Below are 21,261 nucleotides of genomic sequence, written 5' to 3'. Positions count from 1 at the left end.
GACAGAAACATTAACACCATTTAGACGAGGGAAACATAGTAGAAAAAATCTAGTCAGTCAGCTAAAGTAGGTTTAAAAGACGCTATTGCCCTAGTATGTCATATATGTTGGGTAGGGCATCTGTCCTGACCTTTTTGAGAACGCTCGGAGGAACCCGTACTTGTCCTGCTCGTATTAAATTAGTTGTCTTAAGATGGTTGGCCCATGCTTACGCTCATATGTTATCAAACTGAAAATGTGCGAATAAATCAAGCAATAAATGGATCATGACAAAACAAAGCAGATTATTTTACCAGACGGAGCTTGAAAGTTTTGAATAACATCACTATAATATACAATTTATTTCCAAATACTGACAAGTACAAGGCATTTGGTACACCGTTCGAGAAGAAAAAAATCTCGATTCACATTGCTCTAAAATATCGAATTCGTAACCAATGTGCTAAAACACAATGCTCACTTTGATCCAGATAGTTTCAACAAAAATGAACGAAACGCCAAATATAGAAATACCTCAACAGCACAACAACAAAAATGTCACTAAAATGTAGCTGTTGGCATGCCAACTGACAGCATACAGACAATAATTTAATATGAAGGCCTACGTTAAATTGTTATATTTTTTCAATTACTGTTTTTATACGAATCAGTACGAAACAATAAAAAATATTTCCTCAAAAGACTTAAAAGATTTTACAAAATTGCTGTTATCACTTGACCAGAAAAACTTCACCATTTACAAATATACACGTTCTCTTAAACACTTTGGTTCAATAATACAAAAATGCCCATGTCCATTTAAAAAAATAAATTATTGAAAAGCAAAAACAAAACATAATTTACATAAACTTCAGCAAAACACGTTATATATATATCCTAAGTTCCTAAAAAATAATAAATGATCGCCCATCTTGATTAGAGCGTGTAAAACTGGCCTTAGTTTTTTTTTATTTTTTTTTTTAAACAACAATTTTCAATATTTGTTTGTTTGCTGGTGCAAAGAGCAACGCATTCGCCCATTTTTACTGGCTGGTATTAAATGTCAGATTTTGAACGGATTTTGTGAACAATGTTGGTCATCTGCAGGAGTTTTGGTCAGAATGTGTCTCCTGGCTCGGAGTTTATGTAAGGAGGCCCATCTGCTGGGTCAGGTGAAGACGAGCTGCTGGGAGGGGTCTGTGTGCCACTTGCCCCTGAACTGTGACAAACATACCACTCGCTTAAATTGGCAGCTTGGTTAGACGAGAGAGGGTCTGAGTGAGTGGATGACACTGGCTCGCGACCCGAGTCCGAAGAGGGGGAAACGAGCGACGGAGTCGAAGATTCGTAGCCCGAACTTGGAGGCGGAGACTTGCAGTGTACTTTCATATGCTTTCTCAAGGAGCTTGGGTGCGTGTACGACTTATCACAGCCTCTCATTTTGCAGTTGTACGGCTTATCGCTCGTGTGCACGTGGGAGTGCTTCTTTCGGTCACTGCTGTTAGCAAAGCGTCTATCGCATCCTTCAAATTCACATTTAAAGGGCTTTTCACCTGTAAGAGAGAAGGAGAGAAAAGGAGACGTAAAACAGGACTATGCATTTGAATATAGTTAATTCCACATTGACAGCCATACAACGGCTGTCAACTTTTATTTAGAATAAGCCACATAACTAAGTATCATAAAACCGTTTATAATTCAGCTTTAATTTAATGCTAATTAAAATTCCCAGATCAAGAGGAATTATTTGACAGGCCGCTCCTAAAAGGAGCTGTTCATGCTTTTAATTAAACTTCTTTAGAACCCAGTGCCCCAAATCTGTTACTTGGCCTTGAACTATTGTGTCACATGATTTTTTTCCTTCAAAAACTCAAATGTAGCCTGTTATTGATTATTTGTCGATGTATATGTTCCGGTATAACAATGGCTCATTTGGACAATAGATCTATTGCATTGTACAGCTAAGTAAATCATATTTCAATCTTTCTGCTTATCATGTATATTCATTCAAACATTTCTTGATTCTACATTGGATCCCCCAGATGTACGTCACATGATCATAGTGGAAGCAAAATATAGCATACCAACGTTGTATTTGCTATTTTCATAGGCAATACCTATCCATGTCGTTTACTCGCTACTGATGAGCCTCGGAGATATTCCCAGTGCTAACATTTAGACTGCGCAGAGATGAAAATTTTGAACGTTGCTGTCTAATTGAACTTGCGCGGTGACCTTATGTTGTGTTGAGACAGCCAATCAAGGTTATTAGTGTACTACAAGCAAGCTGTAAGCAGGAAACCCCTGGGATTCGTTTATCCATAAACACCGCAATTGTGTTGTGCACTAAGCGTACCGAGAACCAAAATGTGTTTTCATATTCCTGTGAGCTAAGAAACATTTTAGGTAACTACAACGACCTGAAGCCTTTTGTTTTCATTTTAAAAGAAAAAAAGAGTAGATGGCATAATGAACTAAAAGAAAGGTGTTGCCATAATCTTAAAAAAGATAGAGTTTACTCGAAAGCATATTATTTATAACCAGCATTTTGATGGAATTCACTATAACACTACGTCACTGATGAGAGAAACAGACATTTTTTTTTTGCACGAGCAGGCCAAACGTAGTAGCCTACGACAGTTCATATTTTTTCAATTTTAGTTTTTCTCATTTCAGAGCAGTTGTATGATAATACCGTAGTGGCTACATGTCATGAAGAATATATTTGAATAGATTATTTTAACTCCCCCGCTGCATTCTGTGCTAATCTATATGCTATTTTTGTATATTAATTTTAATACGCTACACCTGCGTTCACATAACAAATTAAACTTTCTCAATCAGGGCTACAACCCCGTAATGATACGCTAAATTATACTATCACCTAGTGCTTAAATTATTTTTTAGCTTTTCCTGACTTTCGAGATGCTTTAAAAAGATTGTGCCAACATATTACATTAGGCTATATCGTTCGAACTGTTCTTTTTTTCATTCCAAGTATGAACTATAAGGAAAATACAGAGGGGAATATGTCTGACCTAGGACACATTCATTTGACTTACACAAATAAATGGCGATTAGTCACATGGCAACTCGAACTCGTAACAATCACCTGCGGGAAATGAAAACGAATAAAGAGCCGGCCAGTTATAATTTGGACATATAAAATTGACTAGACTAAGGTAGAAGCAGAAAGTAAAGTAACTGATGTCATATAATTTCTTTCTGGTGTATTCTCCCGCAAGATAGAAGCAGCTAGGCCTTATCCGCCACTTCGTGTACCCCAAACACGCTTAATTTACAGACTGCAGATGACAAGGAAAATAAATTCGTTCAGTCGACTAAACAATGCTTTCTGATGGTTGCTAAGGCAAATGTTCATTTCTACTCTTAAAACAATAGCTCCCCACAACAAAGGTGATCTTCGTTAACTCAAAAATGTCCCCCCTTCTGAAGAAACCTGCTAGTTTCCATGTCCAACACTTTGTAAGAGTAGTTCTGGCTGATTGTTCACCAGACATAAATGCACTAAGTTTTTGCATGTTTTAAGATTTAGCCATGACAAAACATCTTTTTACAGGTGACGAACTTTTAAACAATGGGTAAACAATGCACAGTGATTTAAAGAATGCATTTAAAGCACGAAAACACATAGGCATATTGGGCCTGGAAAATCATGTTTTCCTTTATTATTATTTTTTTTCATAAGGAATTTAATGCACTCGATTCCTATTATTATTATTATTATTATTATTATTATTATTATTATTATTATTATTATTATTATTATTATTATTATCACAAGAGCGTTTGGATCCGAGTTAACTTTAAATTGACCGATATCATTGAATTAACAGAGGTCTTGGAAAAACACTTGGTTATAAACCCAATGTCATTAAAAGACTGTATTAAGGTTAATTTAAAAAAAAAACACTGACCTGTGTGTGTCCTTTTGTGGATTTTTAGATTTTCAGATCTTGCGAATACTTTCCCACAACCAGGAAATGGGCATGGGAACGGCTTCTCGCCCGTGTGCACTCTGATATGATTAACTAGTTTGTACTTTGCTTTAAAGGGTTTCCCTTCTCGGGGACATTCTTCCCAAAAGCAGACGTGATTTCCCTGCTCCGGTCCTCCGACATGCTCCACCGTAACATGCGTAACCAGCTCGTGCATTGTACTGTAAGTTTTAGAGCAAAGTTTTTTCCCGGCTTGCTCAGGATCAAGCCACTTGCAGATAAGTTCTTGCTTGATCGGCTGTCTCATGTAGCGGAAGAAGGCACCAGGTCCTTGGTGGTGAGCGCTGAGATTCATACTCATATTCACGCCGCTGTAGCCGTGCAAAGGTGAGGCGGAAAATGCATCAGTCCTGGAGCCTGCCATTTGACTCATGTGATCAGACCTAACGTACATTTCTCCAGGTATTCCCAACCGTATTTGTCCATTCAAGGCTTGGCCACCTGGAGCTCCGTTAGATGGCTGTTCATGATGAAGGCCAGAGAAGAGGGCATGGTTTCCAGCTTCGGCGTGATGACCATAGTGTCCAGGATAGCTACCTGTTGTTGAGACAAATATTCCGTGATGAGAAACTGCACCAGAGGACTGGTCAATCAGACCGGGCATAGCTGGAGCAGCCAAATCCCTTCGTATTAGGAAATCTCTACCCGCAGACAGCGCCTGGGCCGAGTGAGACATGGAGTAAGGGACTGCCGCTGCCTGCACTGGGCCGAAAGCTTCCGTTTGACTGGAGACCACTTCACTGTGGCCTGTCATATGATGATTGTGGTGGTGATGGTGGTGAGGATAATGATGGGCTGGGCTGATTTTGAGGGCCGCGGAGTGCCCCATGTGTTCTGGGCCGAATGGACTCGGCCCCAGGCGGGGTTCTGCAGTAATATCTCCAGGGTGCGCGTGACCCATTGAGTGTGGATGGCTGCTGAACGCCGGGAAGCCTGTCACGCTCTGAGGGGTATGGTGGTGATGATGGAGGTGGTGGTGAGCCCCCGCCAAGTCAACTAATCTCAGCGCCGTGCTCCGCTTAGAAAACGCAGGCTCCGCCATTGGGTTTCCTAAAGCATCCACGCTCATTACTCCTAATTTTAGAGCAACTTGACAGCAGGCAAAATAATAATGATGATGATGATGACAAATCTATTTTAATCGCAATAAAATATGTCAAAAAAAAACTTTTTTAAAGTTTTGATTCTATCTCGCTGCCTACGTGGGATCCCATTCGTTTAAGAGGCAACAGCAGGACGCTTTGAGAAACTGAATAGAGATTCATGGTCGGCTCTGCAGCCCGTGGAGCTAAACAATCACGGAGCTTTCTAATTGGTCAGCGCACAATGATTGACGTCACTTGTGACAGTTTCCAATGTGAAGAAAAATGTTTCAGTGACAGCAAGGCTCCAAAGCGCCTGCGCCAAGCCCCAGGCAACACAAGAAATGCGTTTTTTTCTGTTGTTGTTGTTATGCAAAGGGTATGATACTTTTAAGGGTATTATCCTCCAAACGTTTTCTTCATGTAACAAAGCTGTCTTTGTAAAGCTGTTTAAGAACCGTTAGTTTGATGAACGGCAATCCATTTTGTACGAGAGAGAGACAGAAAGAACGGATAAAAAGAGAATGAACAACTCAGAAGTATATACATATGTGTGTGTGTGTGTGTGTGTGTGTGTGTGTGTGTGTACTGGACGGACGTTTTACTATGTGAAAAAGTGGGCTACATAGTCTTGTATTCTTGTAATCTTGTGTATTTTTTTTTTTTTTCATTAAATTATAATGGAATGCTATCAACCGTAGCCTACATTAAATATTTCCAGTTAAATATGTTTACTTTGCAAACGTTTTGAAAGAAAAGCGAGCTGTACTTTTGAATAGAGAAACGGACGGATGCGTGGGATTCACAGGACAAATGCATACCGAAAACTTAGCAGGCACAGATATGTGTCCAGCCCCCCGACCCCCCCAACGCCCCTCCGCTGCGCAGCGATTTTTATTTATTTTTTATTTCGTCGTGCTTTTTTCCTATGTTCGCGAGTGTACCGTTCACTATTATAGTAGAGAATTTTGGTCTGAATCTCTTGTTATGATCCGCAGTAATGTTGTCCCTGGGCTACGTCGAACTCGGTCCATGAGTTCTTTCAAAATCAGTCTACCAAAACACAAGGGGAGGTGTCTTCCGAAGGAGTGAGAGGAGGAGTTAGCAAGGCGAGAAGACAAATCAGAATAGATACAGAAGTATGCTTCTTTGAAGTCAAACAAATATTCATGAACTAAATGGTTAACACAACATAACATCCCTTTTGTGTGATAAATTTTATGTAGCCAACTGTGGATTTGCGCAATTGGTATGACATGTAAGCACACTTTTAGCTAATCATACCTCTAGTAAGAATGTTTCTAAAGAAATGCTTCACTACTGATATGTTTTGTGAACAGGCGAAAAAATTTTTTATATTGAGTGTATATATATTTCTAATTGTATTTCAGATAAAGGTTACATTTCAAAAGACAATATCGTCCAAATAATGTTTTGGACGTTAGAAAGCACTATTGAGTCTAAGTAATTACTACATCTTATAAAGCACCATCATCAACACGCCTATATTTTAACGTTTATTTCATTGTTTTAAATTTAAGCACTATAATGGTGAACGTTATAATGGTGGACGCAGGAGCATCAGGTGGGAAAACTCAAAATGCATTTTCACATGACATTTAAATGTAAAAATTTTGAAAGGTGTCTTATAGCTAGCTGTGTGTTTATGTATGTTTTTTTTTGTTTTTTTTTTGGGGGGGGTGGTTATTTGCAGTTGCATTAGCCGTAACAACTTTAAGTACATAGAAATATAATTCCATATGCATACTATTACCATGAAAATTGGATTAAATAGAATTCACATTTGAATGTACAAGAATTAAATTTAACACTAACCTCGAGACTGAAATCTTGGAAACTTGGTGTGGAACTTGTAAAGACGCATAAGTTGTGCTTACCTAAGGATCCCATATCATCTAACTTCAACCAAATCATCCGGTATCAGGTGCAAGTATATGACAACCTACCCAAATTATATTAAATATTAAATATATAAGCGTTCACTTGGTGGTTTGTTCTCCATAAATAAACAATGTGTATATAATGTGAGTGCATTACAAACTGCAAATCCCTCTGAAAGCATGTCACGCAAATATTTTACTACCTGGTGGTCAATGGTGCACTCACTGTTCCGTTACAATAAACTTTGTAACCCCTTTATTCTGGGTGTATTAAGTACATTTTTGAACATGCATTATTTTAGTCTTCTTTTCTTCTTCTTCTTCTTCTTATTCTTATTCTTATTCTTATTCTTATTCTTATTCTTATTCTTATTATTATTATTATTATTATTAATAATAATATTAATATTGTTATTATTATTATTTTCTTGGGCGCCTGGTAATTTTGTGTCTGTACTCCATAAGATTTTCGTTTCATACCAACCACAGCCCCCCCCCCCCTTCAAAAATAAATAAATAAAAGTTTTTTAAAAGAAAATACATTATATACAACGTTTACAACATGTACAATATAATAAATACAAATATAAATAAATATAAATATACTACATTAACATATACATTTACATGGAATTTATCTCAACAGGTCAAACTTACCGAGTGTTTTATCATTATGTTTCTTTTCAGAAAGCATCCCCTGTTATACTTCTAAGAACATATTGTTTGAATTTCAAGGCTGCCTCCCGAAAATACATAATTGTAGGCCGTATGGGATTGCAGAGCTTCGTAAATACGTTCACTCTTTTGTCTTCACTGTTTTACCTGCATTAAGTAGCAGTTATGTAAATTAACGTTGTCCCTCTTTCCCAATGGCAACTGACCAGAGGAAAGTACTTGGTGCCAACATCGTGTCAAACCCGCCATAAATATGCAAACATCGTTTGAAATCTGTCTAATCCTGAAAATGTTATCTGCACACTCCGCTGCGGTCGCACCAGCGCTCTCAGTTTATACATCACTGGAGCAGCCTATAATATTGGTCCTTTTGTTGCTTTGGTTCAAACTTGCGGCACTACGCACAACTGAAAAGAGAACTATGATCTGATATAAACAATTCTATCATGTCGTGACATTCTCGCAAGGTGGCATCTATCACATTATAATTAAAAAGGTAGCCTACTGGCGCAAGAACTGTCTGCAAATCCTGTATGCCCATATACGATACGGTGCTGCAGGCTACCCATTCCACCAAATATAATGAAGTTGTCTTCTGTCTAGTGTCAAGGGTCTAACTTAAAATCAATAATAAATATGATTTACAGGACCGAGAACCATTTGAGGAATTAAATGTGTGGAGTCTGAAAACAACTTACATTGTCAAATTTTATAAAAACCAAAATTGATCACTGGGTTCTCGCAAATTTGGGAAATAGCCTATTCGCGTATATAGCCTACTCGTTATGAGAAAAAAGAGCATTACGAGTAGTCAATGCATGTACAAATACTAATGTAATTTAATATAGGCCTAAATGTAACACGCTTTTACTTCCCCCCTCGTAGCTCTCGCTTCTACCAAAATAAGTAGCTATTATATCAGACTCGCGATATCAGTTGACTTTTTATCTCCTTTGATTCCAAATACTCATGCGGGATTGCTAGACAATACATTCATGGTAAGAGGGGAAAATATATTCGAATCGTTTCTAGAAACTCTGCAAGGAGACATTATTGGTTATAATAATACATTCAGGTCAATATGTTTTCAGTCTTACCGTTCTCCACCTTCCCCACCTGTTGGAGGGTCTTCTGAGCTTTTTTCCCGGTGTTATAGGCCTACGCTTGTGAACGATCTATGCATATACAATAGCCTACTACAGCCAGCGCTCATTTCTTCTTTTCTGCCCGACTTTCTGAAATCAGTTTGGGGTATGTTAGGGTAGAAACGTGCGGTCGGGAAGATATTTTAATGGCTGGTGTGTCACGTAGGGGCACGCGGCTTTGAACTCGGCAGCCTCCATTTCCCGCTGTGAGTGCTGCAAATTCCACATGCTCCAACTTCCACTGCCCACACGTTTTTATACTGGCAATTGTGCTGCTACATTAGTGAACAAAAATGAGCATTGGAAAGAAAAGAAAATTGGGCAGACCAATGAACGGAACTTGTCTAGTAAACTGACGATTTAAAATGATGGTGAGAAGGTGTCATTATTGTGATTTGTAATCGTAATACAACGATCCAGCGTGAATCCGATAGCGCAATATTGCCTCTTGGTATGCTGTACTCTATTGTAGCATTGCAACAATGTGCCTCTGTGGCACGCCCAACTGCACGTTTGGATCAGTCCCAATGCCATGGGAAAGCTAAAATTATATTGAAAAATATTGTACAATACGTTTAATTTCCGCACTGCAACTAGCGGCGGTAAATCAGGAATGTGGGATATATGATACATTGTACAAGTGGATCATATCAATTTTGTAGCAATTATTGTAATTTTCCACATAGCATGTATGTCACTATTGCCTAACACGTCCTGCGTGGAGCGGGGCGTCACGTTTTCTACAAAGAAATGAGGAAATCCGAAAATTTTCTCTCTGCATGGGTGAAGCATATCTTATAAAATACTGACGCTTTCTTGTGGAATGTTTACTATTTGTCACAAGCTACAATAACGTAATGGGCTATGTGCAATCCGTTTGTTGATTCATTTATTTCTCTATCCTGTGATCTCTGGAAATCACATTTTGGTTCACTTCTTGTAAAATATCTCAGCTGCCACTTTTCCTCTTTTTGTTCACGCACCTTAAGTTAACTGAATTTTCTCTAGAGACCAAAAGACTCTCCCGACAACAAAGACACCAGTTGCCCTTTAGTCCAATTGTAGCTCCGCGTGTGAAAGAATTCCAATCAGTTTGACATGTGAATTGTGAATTTTAAATGAACAATTTTCTATTCAGATGTCGCACCAGAGTGGTCATTTATCATGTACCAAAGAATGTCACTGTACCCCACAACCAGACTTTCTCAGAATAGGGGGTGAATTGGCCATACTTGCCCACACAACAAAACACCGAAAACGTCTGACATAAATTCAACGGCTTACTTTCATCATAAACATGTTCCGAAATTAATCAACATAAAAATAAAAAAAACAATACCGACTGTGTAATGCCGTTTCCAAAACGTGCAAGATAATTTATTTTAAACTCCTTTATTTCTACGACTTAATGTATATTTCTTATCTTAACTCTTCGTCGTCATCCTACACTAGCCAAAATCACAATCAACTACCTTGCAATATCTAAGATTGATCATGAGCCAATCGATGCGGAGCTAGAAGATCGTGAACTGTTCTTGGCTGGAGTGTGAGAGTAAGGAGAAAACGGCTTCCTCGAATAGGAGACCAGGCAGGGACTCACGTGACACCTCCCCTATTTCCCATTCATCTAGGGGGCCGGTGTTGTGTTTTCAATTCATTTATCTGCAGGAATGATTGCAACTATCAGTCTCGGACTCACCGCCCGGCTGAGGAGGTGAAAGTTTCTCCACAGGACGAAAAACTACAGAAGACGTTGCATTGCGTGATTCTGGCCAACGGTTGAATAAAAGCGAAAAAATCTAGCTCTGAAAAATAAAAAGTAAACGTAGAGGTGGGTGTGAGCGTATCTGATTAAGACGCACAACCCTCAAAGCGAAAGCAGAGATTTGCGCGTGCGTTCATATTTTTCTTGCAGTTGCTACTGCAGACTTACGATGCTCCTTGACGCAGGGCCACAGTATCCTGCCATAGGAGTAACTACGTTCGGTTCCTCCAGACATCATTCAACAGGCGAAGTCACCGATAGAGAAGTTGGGTTGGGGTTAAATCCGTTTGCTGACGGGATGGGAGCTTTCAAAATCAACCATGGTACTCACGAACTTGGTTCTGGACAAACAGCTTTCTCTTCGCAGACTCCGAGCTACGCAGCAGCCGCTTTGGGGCATCACCACCACCCTGCTCATGTAAGCTCCTACTCAACTGCAGCGTTCAACTCCACCAGGGACTTTCTGTTCCGAAATCGGGGATTCGGTGACGCAGCAAGCGCACAACACAGTCTTTTTGCCTCAGCGGCAGGAACTTTCGCAGGGGCTCATGGACACTCAGATGCCACCGGACACCTTCTATTCCCGGGACTGCACGAGCAGGCAGCCACACATGGGTCTCCGAACGTTGTAAATAGTCAGATGCGTCTGGGGTTTACCGGGGACATGTACGGCAGAGCAGAACAGTATGGGCAGGTGACGAGTCCCAGGTCTGAGCACTATGCATCGACACAGTTGCACGGTTATGGTGCTATGAATATGAACATGGCTGCACACCACGGGGCTGGGGCCTTTTTTCGATACATGAGGCAACCGATTAAACAAGAGCTTATCTGTAAGTGGATTGAACCGGACCAGCTGTCGAATCCCAAAAAGTCTTGTAACAAAACTTTCAGCACCATGCACGAGCTCGTGACTCACCTCACTGTTGAGCATGTTGGGGGCCCAGAACAGTCAAATCACATCTGCTTTTGGGAAGAATGTCCCCGGGAAGGCAAGCCATTTAAAGCTAAATACAAGCTAGTTAATCATATCAGAGTGCACACGGGCGAGAAGCCGTTCCCATGCCCATTTCCCGGCTGTGGCAAAGTATTCGCAAGATCAGAAAATCTAAAAATCCACAAAAGAACTCACACTGGTAAGAATTCTGCACGTCTCCATACGTTTCTCTCTCATGGGACATCAACGTGTTTTTATGTACTCTATTGAATTGTTTTGTGATATTAACCATATGCAGTTGTAAACCGTATTTCTGTAAACGAATAATGATTTATTCAAATATGGTATTAGCTTTATAGAGTAGGTGCATTTTCTGTTATGAAAAAAATATAACAAAACCTGGGATTTTTCCATTGTAAAATTCATAGATACAAAAAAATCTGAAAAATAAAAAAATTGAACTAGCACGAAATGGAAATAATATTTGGCTTCCATATACACGTTTTGCAAAAACATGTTATGTTTTAATACTGCTTGCTTTTATATTTTATAGAACTTATTGAAACTTTGTTATTTGTTTTCGTGACAGGCGAAAAACCATTTAAATGCGAGTTTGAAGGTTGTGACAGGCGGTTTGCGAACAGCAGTGATCGTAAGAAACATATGCACGTCCACACGTCTGACAAACCCTATCTCTGCAAAATGTGTGACAAATCTTACACACATCCCAGTTCCCTCAGAAAACACATGAAGGTAAACTTTAATTTGTGTGTGTGTGTGTGTGTGTGTGCGTGTGTGTGTGTGTGTGTGTGAAGGGGTGGAGCATTCATTGGTTCTTTTTGTCATATTCTATGTATTTTAAGCATAGAAACGTGTAATTATAAGTTTGCAATAAAATAGCATTTATTATATTATGTGGCTCTGGTTATGTGTATCCATTGTTTAAAACATTGCAGCTGAATGTCTGAGTAACTTGCACTTTGGAGATTACTGATTGTTTTAAAACTCATAGGATATTCAACAAAATTCGTTGAGAAAAATACTTACCTGTAATTGTGTTTATGTTTTAGGTTCACGAATCGTCTTCATCAGGGTCACAACCCTCTCCAGCAGCCAGTTCAGGGTACGAATCATCCACGCCTCCAACAATTGTATCTCCATCCGCAGAGAACCAAAGCAGCAGCGCTATATCTCCAGCGTCCTCAACAGTGCATCACGCGACCAGTCATCACAGCGCGCTGTCGTCAAATTTTAACGAATGGTACGTCTAAAATATTTTTACGACTGCAGAGTTAGGACTGCTCGGACTCAAAGACCACAAAAGCTACAAAGTAAGCACGGACTGAAACACGTGGAACCGAAAGTTCTTTGGTAAACGGCTGTTTTTCAAAGGTTGAGGCTTGAGCAATATGATAAAACGTCCGACGCCCGAGTTAGGGTCTTGAAAGACTGTACACAGGATATCTCAAATTGCATGCTATTTGCGAGTTGCGGCCTGTTTGTATATAAAGATTTACTTGTTTCATATGTAATATGTAATTTTGTAAATAGATATATCACAGTTTAAGGGATTTTGTGAAAAATGTGGTCCCCAAATTTATGGAAACTGAAAATGTTGTGAAGAAATATGCGGTTAATAGTCTTGATTGACAAGAATGTTACGGTTAATGTGTACCAAATGTGAATTACCCTGTATGGTTACGCGTCGAATTAACCGACTATTAGTGTTAATGTGATTTTGTATACAGTGGAAACATTTCGTCTCGCAGTCTAGTCTGAGTACAGTAAATTGTTGTTATCAAATGTCATGTCGATAAATCGTATAGTAAAAGCCTGAAACTCCGTGTCACTCTGTTTATGTAAAAGGTGATATATATGTATAGTAGCCAATATACGAACTATCTGTCATTTTCCAAAATTATCTGTTCATTGCCTTGGAAAAGTAAAAAAAAAAAAAAAAAAATAGATGTGCAGCACAAATTTCCATATTCCTCGCATGTAAAAGGCTGGTATCACACATATCGATATTTATGGATAAATGTCTTTTTAAATGTTATGTTGAGTTTATAAACATTTTGGTTACATTTTGTACAGTATTAAAACTTAAAATGAAAATAACTGTTCTTTGAATTTTTTCCCTATTAGACTACGGAATATAGCCCTTTATACATATCACATCTTTTGTCGTACTTCGTAACAAATTCCTGCTTAAACTGAACGCGAAAATTACATTCAACATACATATTCCTATCCTATATTTCACCAAAAATGTAAACGTAGATCAATGGCATGAGATGAACAAGTAGCCTAATCCATTATGTAAAATAAAAGTAGGCTATGCCAAATGCTCAGACCCAAAAAGTCCGACTGTTCTTAAGATCGGTAAAAACAATTATGTTTGCCACAGACCTTATAGGCCTATGATCATGGTGCATTCTCTACCATCTCGTTTTCAGTTTTATAAACCAGTAAAACGAACTATGCTGAGAATAAATAGATGTTATAAATGATCTTTTACCCTGTCGAATTCAGTCACAATTAAAATAGAATTTTATTTTATACAAACAGCAAATTGTTAAGTTTCATAAACATGATTAATTATGCCCAATAACTGCTAAACGTTTTTTTTTTTTTCCTTTTTTTTTCCTTGGAAGATAATCAGTTTCATGGCGGTTGGCATGGCATCTGAAAAACACCGAGACTTTGCTATGGCTGGAATGATGTTAATCTTGCCGTTATTTCTTCCTGACTGCAATAAGCAGACATCAAGTCAACTGACAAGGGTGATCACGGGCTTGGCTAACACCAACAACGCTGAGGGAAGGCGCAGAACGGAATTCATAAGCTCAAAGATTGACACATCTAACGGTTATATACGCATAAGTAATCAGAATGTTTAACACAAAGGTTTAAACCACGTGCACAGTTAAATAAATCCGACACGCCCACTCGCACTGTGCACACCCCAGGGCATGTTAGCTTGTGTAGATTGTATACATAGGTTACATCATCAACATAAATGGGGTGTGATCAAATTTATCTAAATATATATCGCAATTCTAAATATATAGCCGGTTCAGTAGGTTATTGTATTGCTTGTTTTTTTTTGTTTTTTTTTTTTGTTTTTTTTAATAAATGGAGATTACTTGTGTAATATATTCATAGGCTCTTGAATACATAGCGCCACCTTGCAGTGTAAAATATATTTTGAAAGTTGAATTTTTCTCATTAATAATAAATATGTCTGTCAAATGGCAATTCCTTGCCTGTGTTTTGCTGCATGTGCGTTAGGGTATATCTTGAAATGGCAACTTTGGCAATAGAAGTAATTGTTTGACACCGTTTGGAACCGTACACGGTGTTCTACGTGTGCGTTTTGACTTACACACTTAATGTATAATTGCAATATTGTGACTGTATTGTGTGTATCTACGCAATACGGCACTACGGACGTTTTTTAATTTTAACATTATTTTTTTTATGAGCAGCAGTACAGTGTAGTGATACGGTGTACATGTTACATGTTTATTCACTGCAGTAAAGGCATATTTACTCAATATCCTAGCCATCACCGACTAAATTGGCCACTATTTAGCCTACATATGCCACGGTCTGAAGTCTTAACGCAAAAGAATATACTTTAAAAATCTATATATTTCAGTGCACTACATATTTCATTAGAAGGCGTCGAAGAATAGCGCGCTTGAGTGAATTTCAGCTAACTTCCTGCTTCTTTCTCGAAGAGGAAAATACAACTGAACCCTTTTAACATGTGTTGAATGTATGTGATAAGCTTTACTGGTGGGGTAAAGTTGAGTACTGTATCTTAAGTCACTAAGTAATTGATAGACTGCAGCTTCATTTACCATTTTATTTTTTAAACAGTTTTCTCAATTTTGGCTCTTTGTCAATTCCCTTACGACAAACAAGTTTATCATATTCACTTGCTGGGCCTTTGCATACAATCCCTAACTAGATGAAAATAAAATAATTGCATATTTTCTGTTTGTGTATTGTTCTGTAAATAAACCTAACAATGGAATTGTGGAATGGTTTGAAGAACATGTGTGTATTCTCAGAAAACATAGGTTAACGCCGAATATTAAATAGGCTACTGAAAGAAATGCCCCGTGTGTTTCTGATAATTCGTTCTTACAATAGGCTAGACCTACAATAAACGTAATTTATAAGCTCTAAAATACAGACTGTGTGTGCATTGACGACTCGTTTACGATTTAACGGTAGCCTATTTCAGATCACGATCTTAGTCCATTACAGTCATGGACAATAGGCTACAGGCCTATATTTCACGTTTCGTTCATCTCCAGATTCCTGATCTTGTAGCCTAAGCCTAATTGTCATTTTACACGAGTAGGCTATGCATTTTTTTCTGCTGCCTTTGATGGCTCGATTTCATTGCATTTTTGGTTGAACTTTTAAGGGACAACCTTTATTAAGTGACTTCATGAAGAAGCTAAAATACTTTTGTTCATTAGCGCCTCTCTCTCTTACTCACATGCAAGCACACCCGCGCACACAATCACATTTAGCCTACTTATTTTCTTAAGAAAATAATCCACCTAACTAATCTAGAATCAAGCTCCAGTTGACCAAACACGTTGGTAGCGACTGCTCTGCCACAATAATAATGTATCTTGCTATTATATGTCAGAGAGAATCCTGCCTGTTTCCTTAGCATGTCCCTGTGGGAGCCTATTCACTTGTAGCCGAATAAACCATTGGCCTTACATGTTGTTACTTTTATCAACCCCAATAGCTGAAGTAAATGAGGAAATACATTAACGGTTATGCAGATGTCACATAAGGGTAAAATGTAAATGGCATAGCACTTATGTTTCAGGATAATTACTTCATGTAAATTAGTGTGGTGTCAAAATTAATCACAGACAAGCTTATGGAGATGTTACTCATATTAAATTAATAGATTGTCATTGCCGATTTATTTTTCAAATATTCTCTCAACGTTTTTGAGTATTGTTACGTAAGATTTCAACAGCGTCTTTCATAATACATTGGCTATAACTTTATTTTTGCACACATGGAAGCCTTAGGGTCGGCAAGTCAAAAAATTATTTTTTCGGATCAAGCTCTCTCAATTGTCATGAATAGGCTTACGCAGACAACTTATGGTAATCATACAACTGTTGCCCAGGGAATGATGTATTGCCCTTCACTAATATAAAGATAGCTCTCTCTCGCTCTCTCTCTCTCTCTCTCTCTCTCTCTCTCTCTCTCTCTCTCTCTCTCTCTCCCTCTCTCTCTTTCTCTCTCTCTCTCTCTCTCTCTCTCGCATTGGATATGGCTGACCCTTGGCTGACTTCGAGCTGCCTGGTAGGGGTGTGCTGTGCAAATGCAATATGAAACTCGGTGGGTCAGCCTCCGTACTGCAACATCAAGGACGGTTATATAGGGTAACTTCAGCTACGCCCCGCACCTGATGGGGAGGCAAGACGATCACCGATCGGCACTTAGAAATCCTGTAAGTCCAATAGAAATCGCATAATCGAATTATGCTAGGGGTTCGCTTCAAAGCGGAGACTGGATATAGGTTAAAACGGTTAACTATATAATTTCATCTCTGTGCGGGAAAACATGCGTGCCGACTAACCGCCAAGTTTTCGAACTTTATGTAGGCTACGCCCACTTGATATATTCAAACGGAATCGGTTGCTAAACAAAATTGTTGTTTTGTGGACTGAAAAAATAATTTGTAGACAATAAACAAAACTTTGGCTTACCATCAGAATATTTACATTCATGAACAAATCACTATGCGATTATATTGAATGAGGCCATGCACCTGTTGTGGAAACGGTGCTACTAAATTTAATTCCTACGCTATTATTTGCATGTCCTGATATTTAATTTACTTAAGTTCCTTGACGTTAAATTGAGTCATACAGTTGTTTTCAACGGGACGTAGCCTATGAGGACAGAAAGACAGTTATCTCATATAGTTTGATCTGTCAACAAATAAAATCCCATTGCCTTTTATCCCAAATATAATAGCCAATATAATATTCACACACTTGATAATAAATTCTTGATACAAGGGAGTGTGTGTGTGTGTGTGCGTGTGTGCGTTGTGTTATTTCTTTTTATATGCCTTTAGATTTCAGCATTTTTGCATGATATGACACTTCCGAATGATTAAAAACTACATAGTGGATACACATCATCGCAAATTGATTCATTTTCAATCGATCATAATGAAGTAATACGTTCCTGCAAGCGCGCATAATTATTCATTTAGCTGGTTACATTGACGTGTTACTTTCTTTGAGTAAACTGAAACATTGCCAGATGATAGCATTACAGGTACTTATATCAAACTGACTTCATAATACATGTTTGACGTGTCATAGTTTAATTATCGGATCCCCTATAAATAGAATACTGACCTCAAGGATAGTGTAGAGGACTTTTTTTTCTCGTTTTTATTTTTTGGTTAAACTCAACTTGATGGTTGTCATAGGTTCCATATAATGTAAATAATACTGTGCTGAACTTAATGTTCATAATGGTTTTTAAATCATACATGTTTACTTATAAATCATATGTGCGTGTATTGATGTTTGTGTATGTCTGCGTGACATGCATTTGCACACACACCAGTGTGGTTATTATCATAATTGTAATGTTCTTAACATTCCTATGATTAGTTATTACATTATTCTCAAGTTTTGGGAGAAGAGGTGTTACATGATTTTAAATCAGACAGATTTCCAGTTATTTTCTACTACTCGTACTGTTAGATGGGGTGAAAAGCAAGGCATTGTATCAAAGGTTGATAGCCCTGCAGGCACGGGGCACATGGCTAGTGTAATACCTTCCAGCCATTTGCAACCCAGTGGGTTTTAAAACAATAAGCAACTATCAAGTCAATGTTTCAAAGTTTCAATGTTTCACTCAAGGAAGAGGATCCGCCATTGTTTAAATGGCAGCCATAAAATTTTGTGAAATATTGTAATGGAGAGAAGATTTAATTACACAAGCTTTTCCTGGATGAGTCTACATGTTAGCATGCTGGTGAAAATCAGGGATAAATCCTGAATTCTGAATTGCAATGTAAAGGAAACATGCTTATTGCATCAGGGATAAATCCCACCCATCACTTCTGAATTGCAATGTAAAGGAAACATGCTTATTGCACAAAGTGTGGTGCAAGCCCAGAAGTTAAAACACATTGTAATATGCATAACCTAAAAAAAAAATTAAAAAAAATAAATAAAAAAAAATATATATATATAAAACGATGATAACTGAAAATAGTTTTTTCTTTGAAGTGGCAGTCTGGTACCTACTCGGTGATCCTTGTGGTAACAATTCATGTTATTTCAGGAAAAACTGTTTAAGGCTAATACTGGCTTGCACCTAGTGTCTTTCCTTGACTTAGAATACCTCCTTTCCTCTCACGTGTTGCAAAAAGCCTCCGGTTGTTTGAGTTCAAAGGGAACTGTGAACACTGCTGAACTTTTGTATTTTCTAGGACAAACGTTCTCTCCTGATATAGGATTTAAGATTCTGTTCTTTTAATAATCATTCAGTTGGTGCATTGAGGTCATGCAGTAGACCCTCAGAGAAAGGTACCTCAGAGCAATGCATTGACCAGTCAGTAAAATTGGGTGAGGACCAGGAAGAAGCATATATCGATGTATCTTATCTACTTATTATCACTGCTACAAAAGGGGAGTATTAAATGGATATGAATCACACAAAAAAAGAACCTTGCAATCTGAAAAATGCCATACAAAAAATGGACATGTAATATTGTCAGAGAGATGTTTTCTGATACTTTGTTTTATATGTATTGTCCTATTGGGGGGGGGGGGGACACTTTAACATTAAATATAGAGTACATGTCATTTATATTTTTCACTTCATATAATCACACAAGGAATTTTCACATATGGCACATTTCTGAACTTGACTTTTTGCCTTGTATTTTTCCGCATAGATCCATTGTGAAAAATTATCCTGAGTTTTAGTCAGATTAACTAATTTAACCATGTTGAGTGAGCTGACAGACCATTACAAGAGATTTGATTAGATTTAACAACTTCCTCTTGCACATAAACTTACAACTTATTGTGTTCAATCATCGTTTTGGAAATACGCATGCGCCAGGAATCTGATGTCTTGGCAACGTAATGGGTAGAGGGCTGGCTCAGAAAGGGTGAAAACTGAGTCTCAGGAAGGAGGGGCTGCCTGGAAAGCTCACTAAGGAGACTAAGCCAACCTCAGTTTTTCTACTATCCACTGTTGTCAATGGGGGAGAAGTGTGACTCTGTTGTTTGCCTCTATTTCCTTCCCATATACAATAAAAATAATTCCAATTGAGACTGGTTTGTAACTAGCTGGATTAGTTTACAACACATGCTCAGCCATATGATGATCTGACACATTTTATTGTTAAAAACCAGTTTGTATCCAGTGACTACTAGTGTCTCATGAATAAACTTGCATATTCATCTAGCTTTATGTGTTGATTGGTTGAGTTTTCCCAATGTGTGGCCACCCTGTCAGTTATAACCATGAAATGACATGCTGTTACTTTTGATTGCTCCAATGCAGTGAAGAATTACAGAAGAAGAAATCATGATTGAAACTGGACTTATTCCTGGCATAGACATTTACAATGATGAAGCAAGTAAATGATAGTGTTTGCTTGCTGTTAAACCTAGTTTTAAATTAATAGCTAGCTTAGAGTCTGGAGGCCAGTAAACCACAGCCACCTGACAGAATCCATAGCAACACCTACTAATGCCATTTCACATGTTGTGATGTATCAAGCTAACTTGCAAAATTTAATCCAGTATTGGGTACCATTTGTAAAATATTGAACATTCTATAATCCTGCTCAGTTTTCACACATTGCCAAATATCAACAATGCACTGCAATTTTTAAATGTCACTTTTTAAATCATTTACAGATAAATCTTTCCTTTATATTTACCATTTACATTTAATATTTAAACTCATATTTAAAATTTGAAAATGTTTACATTCACATTCAACATTTACTGTACATTTAACATTTATATTCATATATTATTTTGCAATCTTGCTTTAATACAGATAATTACGCTTGGACAAGCAATTACAATGTTTCAGATGAATTTCTCTTTATTTTTTTAAAGTGACGTTTGAAGAACAAGTTGTCCTTCATAATCTTGGACGTGTACTATACAGGCCCATTTGACAAGATGGGGACCTACGCCGAAAGTAGGGTTAACTTACTTCTAGCCCTGGGGACACCCTGTAACACAACACAATGACCATGGATTGTGTGGGTTCCCAGGACCTCACATCACTCTGGACATTGTCTGTCTGGACAAGTTTCAGGGGGATGTAAAGAACTTAGTTAAAAACGTTTTTAGTTGCAACACTTTGCCACATGTTTATGAACAATATTTTCTGGATTTCAGTCTTGGTGAGGAAACACAGAAGGATGGTGAGTAAAAATTCAGGGTTCTGAATGTTTGAAATTCCCTTCCCAAACAGAAATGAGCTAACCTAATAAAAAAGAAGAGATGTTTGGGGATTCAGATATATCAATGCAACCAAGTATGCAATTAAAAAACCTTTCTTGCCAAATCTCTCTTGATTGGCAAGGGCTACTGCCAGGAATGTTGTCCAGAAACATGCTGTTGAGAAAGCTAAGCCCCCTTTCATTTTTGATGAACAGAACCACAGTCATGGAAGTTCTGTTCAATGCTTTTGTGAGCCTTTTTCCA

The 21,261-nt window shown here is 38.0% G+C and overlaps 2 protein-coding genes across 2 annotated transcripts; one reads left to right on the top strand and one right to left on the bottom strand.

Annotated features, from left to right (window-relative positions):
• Positions 1-275: 275 nt before the first annotated feature.
• LOC135256680 (zinc finger protein ZIC 4-like) lies at positions 276-5,662 on the bottom strand. Its single transcript, XM_064338690.1, has 2 exons — positions 3,918-5,662; positions 276-1,532 (listed from the first exon to the last, which is right to left on the bottom strand). Exons 1-2 carry the CDS (start codon positions 5,065-5,067, stop codon positions 1,096-1,098), a joined length of 1,587 nt encoding a protein of 528 aa, XP_064194760.1. The 5' UTR covers positions 5,068-5,662; the 3' UTR covers positions 276-1,095.
• A 4,813-nt stretch (positions 5,663-10,475) lies between these two features.
• On the top strand, positions 10,476-16,532 carry LOC135256681 (zinc finger protein ZIC 1-like). Its single transcript, XM_064338691.1, has 3 exons — positions 10,476-11,702; positions 12,093-12,256; positions 12,574-16,532. The coding sequence occupies exons 1-3, from the start codon at positions 10,736-10,738 to the stop codon at positions 12,772-12,774; spliced, it is 1,332 nt and encodes a 443-aa protein (XP_064194761.1). The 5' UTR covers positions 10,476-10,735; the 3' UTR covers positions 12,775-16,532.
• Positions 16,533-21,261: the final 4,729 nt, after the last annotated feature.

Source organism: Anguilla rostrata, chromosome 6 (genome assembly GCF_018555375.3).
Source record: "Anguilla rostrata isolate EN2019 chromosome 6, ASM1855537v3, whole genome shotgun sequence".
Classification (NCBI taxonomy): domain Eukaryota; kingdom Metazoa; phylum Chordata; class Actinopteri; order Anguilliformes; family Anguillidae; genus Anguilla; species Anguilla rostrata.
The sequence above is the reverse complement of the archived record's forward strand: the minus strand, read 5'-3'. Positions and strand labels throughout refer to the sequence as shown.

What these genes read in the sequence shown, in the direction of transcription:
- LOC135256680 (XM_064338690.1), bottom strand. Translation starts at nt 5,067, where the DNA reads ATGAGCGTGGATGCTTTAGGAAACCCAATGGCGGAGCCTGCGTTTTCT. An exon ending in CCACAAAAGGACACACACAG is followed by an intron (nt 1,533 to 3,917) that starts GTCAGTGTTTTT and finishes TCTCTCTTACAG; the next exon opens with GTGAAAAGCCCTTTAAATGT.
- LOC135256681 (XM_064338691.1), top strand. Translation starts at nt 10,736, where the DNA reads ATGCTCCTTGACGCAGGGCCACAGTATCCTGCCATAGGAGTAACTACG. An exon ending in CCACAAAAGAACTCACACTG is followed by an intron (nt 11,703 to 12,092) that starts GTAAGAATTCTG and finishes TTTTCGTGACAG; the next exon opens with GCGAAAAACCATTTAAATGC. An exon ending in CCCTCAGAAAACACATGAAG is followed by an intron (nt 12,257 to 12,573) that starts GTAAACTTTAAT and finishes TTTATGTTTTAG; the next exon opens with GTTCACGAATCGTCTTCATC.